Source organism: Octopus bimaculoides, chromosome 25 (genome assembly GCF_001194135.2).
Source record: "Octopus bimaculoides isolate UCB-OBI-ISO-001 chromosome 25, ASM119413v2, whole genome shotgun sequence".
NCBI classification, from domain to species: domain Eukaryota; kingdom Metazoa; phylum Mollusca; class Cephalopoda; order Octopoda; family Octopodidae; genus Octopus; species Octopus bimaculoides.
The window spans coordinates 33347034-33351654 of record NC_069005.1 but is presented as its reverse complement, the minus strand read 5'-3'; the positions used below and the strand labels follow the sequence as shown (position 1 = coordinate 33351654).

At 36.0% G+C, this 4621-nt stretch overlaps 1 protein-coding gene across 1 annotated transcript in view; it reads right to left on the bottom strand.

The window, feature by feature from the left end:
• LOC106869074 (spermidine synthase) overlaps positions 1-4621 on the bottom strand; it is a 20941-nt gene that overhangs the window by 7355 nt on the left and 8965 nt on the right. Inside the window, exons 4-9 of the mRNA XM_014914595.2 lie at positions 4187-4307; positions 3907-3999; positions 3231-3384; positions 1607-1690; positions 1229-1374; positions 127-249 (exon numbers count right to left, since the gene is read on the bottom strand). Coding sequence (XP_014770081.1) covers positions 127-249; positions 1229-1374; positions 1607-1690; positions 3231-3384; positions 3907-3999; positions 4187-4307 — 721 coding nt within the window. The remainder of the gene's footprint in view (positions 1-126; positions 250-1228; positions 1375-1606; positions 1691-3230; positions 3385-3906; positions 4000-4186; positions 4308-4621) is intronic.

Below are 4621 nucleotides of genomic sequence, written 5' to 3'. Positions count from 1 at the left end.
TAGGAAAAAAAAAATACTCTTTGACTGGGTTGTGCTGTGTTACTACTCATGCCAGACATAAAACAATGCTATGAATGTGAACTTATTATGTTTACAGAATTTAGGTTAAAGAAGAAAGCAACTCACATGTTTGGAGAACTGTGGGAGACAGAATGCTGACTTGTGGATCTCAGAATTATAATATTTCATGCCGAACACCTCCAGGTCTTTGTCACTGAGGAACCGTACTGGTTCACTAAATTTTGTCTCCTGCAACAGAACAAGGAACCAAAAACATTTTGTCAGTTCTTAGAAATATAAGTCTCTTGGCAGAAAGTCTTCAATATTTGGTTTTGGTCAGTCTTGGCGGAGGAATCAGTGTGATATCAACTGTTAGGAACTCTTGTCATTTGAAAAACTGTTGTGGGAAGAAAATGACATTATCGACACTTTGGACCAATTCTAAAGATTCTGCTTAAACCTGCCATATCTGGCCCAAATATTCCATTTGTTTTATATACAAACTGGCCAGATCCGGCCTCTCACACCTACCCTACAATGTCGTCTTAAAAATAAACAATCACTTTATTAAATCTCAAAGCCATGAGATAATGCATGATCCATTCAAAATCATGTGAATAAATAAACTTTAATCTGAACAATAACTTTGCTGCACATCAGCAGTTGTTGCAACATCATTGCACACCATTGCAATTATAAAATGCAGCTGTGTTTTGCAGATTTATTGATGCTTCAGTAATTGATATGTATTCTTTTAGATGTTTTTTTTTATTGGCTTCAGGTTTTGGACTGTGGCCATACTGGTGCACTGTCATTATGCCACCTGTGTGGAATGGAGCAACATCAAATGAAGTTGCTCAAGGACACAATGTCCCACTGGGAATTGAACTCATGATTGTAACGTCGTGAGCCAAATACCTTAACCATTAAGCCACATGCCTTCACACACACACACACACACACACACACACACACACACATATGTATACACACATGCACTTTCCAAGCCTGTGGCCTCAAATTCAGTCCCACTGTGCAGCAACTCAAGTAAGTGTAAGGAAACTGAAAGAAGCCCATCATACATGTGTTTGTGTGTAGCCTTGTCAAACTGATGATTATATCTTCTTCATCATCTTGTAGACAGCATCAACTCATCAGGGAACAAACAAGGGACTTTAACAAACTAAAATCTGACAAAACCCAAGAAAAAAATGGACAAGAAACGTACCTGGTTCTTGCTGCAGAGAATGAAACCAATTTGTCCCCCTAAATAGGTTGGCATTGGTGCATAAGCATAGGCAACCCTTGGGAAGAGTTCCTTGGCAAATGTTATGATGTCTTTCAGTAGAAGATGATCAAACCACTGACTTTCACCTGTAATAGAGATAAGAAGTGATTACAGGTGTGTCACAGAACAGATAACGTACCTGAAGTTAGAAGTCACATATTCACTCACACAATCATCATCATCATCACCCCCATTGCTTTGACTGGGAATTTGGGAAACATCAATTAACACACAATTAGGATGAATCAACACAACCCCACCACCTCTGTCACACTACACTAGCCCTTCCCACCATGCCATCCCAGCATCACTTCTTACCTTGAGAACACAGAATTCCTCCTGGATTCAAGACTTTGTGAATGTTTTCATAGAATTCTCTGGAATAAAGACCAAGGCCTGGACCTGAAATAATGGAAATGGTGGTCAGTACACAGTATTGTAGGACAGACCCTATGTGGGAGGTATTTGCCATGTAAACCCCTATCTTTTTAGACTGGCACTCACTAAAGAATACAAGAACTCTATGTGTGGGCCAGTAGTTCTTGACTGTGGCTCTCGAGTATCCTTTCACTGGCCCACAACAGCCTTTCTTCTATGAATATGATATTTTTTTACTTTGTTTTACTTTTTTTAGGTGCAGAACCCTAAAAAAAATCTAGGCTTTGGATCTAGCTTTGATATTAAAAAGGTTGAGATCCACTCATTTAAGCTCATATAAATGGCAGGTTTTCAATACGCACACAACAGACACATACACACACACACACACACATATAACATCAAACACAGTATTTTCCATCATCCTTAACAAGTGAATTTCAAATTGTCAAAGAAATGGATATTTATAATTAGTGCATTAAGTACTCAATGGTTATTTGAATAAATCTTTTAAATAGTATATTTTAATATTTTTTTTACACACATACCAAGGGACATAACTCTTAACTTAATCGCGTACTCAATGTTTCATCAACTTTTTCACAGTAACCACAAACCAGATGTGTCTATTCACTTCAAATAATAGAGAACAGTCGCCATATTTCATTCCATTGCAGCTACCTCTGACGAGTGCAGGGTTACATAATCAGACTGTTACCTAATACTCTTTTGAACCGCTTGTGTGAAACTGATTGGTAAGATCAGCTGTAATGGATATACTTTCCTCACTTATGGAGTCTTAGACAGCTTATATATATATATATATATATATATATATATATAAAAGTAATGAAAATTTATAGAGGTGAACTCTTTTCAAGAAATGACAGTGTAGGACTCATTTTATTGAGTGTTTAGATTAAAGTATTAATTTGAAAGAGACAAGTTCCAAGGTCAATAATACTCCTCATCAAAGCCGACATCTCTAAACACAGAGGGCACATATAAGCCATTATAAACATGCAAACACATAACATATAAAAAACATATATATACATATAATAGCGTAATTCCATGCTTAAATCAAAGTCGGATGAAGAATTTCATAAATGTGAACTGTTATCTCATCAGCTTGTATTTATCTGTATGTATTGATGCAATTACTTATCTGACTTTGATTTGGGCACAGAATTATATACTACTATATGTATATATATAATGTGTTCACATGCTTATGATGGCTTATATATGTCCTCTGTGTTTAGAGATGTGTCAGCTTTGATGAGGGGGAGTATTATTGACTTTGGAACTTGTCTCTTTCAAATTAATATATATATATATAAACATATGGATAGATGGCTCTCTGTTAGTTTAAGGGTTTAGCAAAGAACTCAATAGATTTATTAAAATATGAAGAGAAACCCAACAATTGGAACTGATGTATCTTACTGGATAAAATTGAATTGACAAGTGAAAGGGAGACACTTTTTGAAATATATATACACACACACACATGCACATGTGTGTGGGGAGTCTACAAACAAAATAAACAGGCTTTACTTACCCACAGGATCTGTACAATCGTTAATAATGATATCAAAACGATCTTCAGTCTGCTGCATGTATTTGGTGCCCTCTTCGATACACACAGTCACCTTTGGATGGCTAAAACCAAGAGCCATTTTTGGTAGGAACTGTTTGGACACTTCGATAACTTTCTGTAAAACATTCCAAGTGAAGAGTATACAGCAGAATTCTACCAAACAACCACAACAATGAAACGTATGTAGGAACAAATGATATGGATATAAACTTGTGTTTATTATAATTTCCTTTATATATATATATATATATATATATATATATATATATATATATACATATATATGAATGAGGAAAAGAAGAAAATGGAGAAATTGACATATAGACATCAGATTGTTCAAAGATATTCAAAATAATCATATTATATTGTTTGGAATATCTTTGAATAAACTGATATCTGCATGTCAATTTCTCCATTTTCTTCTTTTTCTCGTTTATGAATATCTTAAACAGCCATTTCCATCAATGCAAAACTAACGCATTTAGTTTTACTCTGAACACTGGTAAAAACCAGAGAACTAGGATGCAAACATCCCTTAATGGAATATAGGTCCTTGGCATGATAAACTTATATATAGAGAGAGAGAAGGGGAAGGGGGACACTGACAGATAGATAAGTAGATAAAATATATACTTACTTCATCCAGCTCACACAAGACAATCTGCTTGACCATTGGGTGTTTGGCCACTTCACGGAGGACTCCACCATCACCACCACCGATAACAAGGACCTGGTCATGAGACAGCAATAACGATAAGGATGCATGTGTATGGGGGGAGGGAGACGAGTAAAGTGATAGAAATAAAATTAAAGTAACACCACCACTAATAATAATAATAATAATAATAGTAACATCATAGTTTTGTAGGAAGTGAGGTGACAGTGTTCCATGTGTACGAATTAGAAATAGAGATTACCTTTTTTGGATTAGGGTGGCTGTAAAGAGGGAGATTAGCAATCATCTCTTGATAGGCAAATTCATCCCACTCGGTACATTGGATGAGGCCATCCAACACTAACATGTTGCCAAATTTCTTGCTGGAAGAAAACAGAAAGGAGACAAGAATGGAGGCTGATTCAAGAAAGAGAAGATGGGACAGAAGTGTGGCCATCATGCTTTGAAGCCATTACACAAATATCAACTTTTCTGTTTGCAGAAATTCCCCCTTCATAAGGGATGGGCATTGCTGGGCACTTGCTAGTGTATACCTAGGACTGTACCCTGAGTTTGATGGACCACAAATAAAAGGAGCATTAGATAAAAAAAATTGCTTAATGTTTCACCACTAAACATGACATTAAAACCAGTTTTTATGAACCCTGCAAAGATGCAAATGACCCTGAATGGGAAG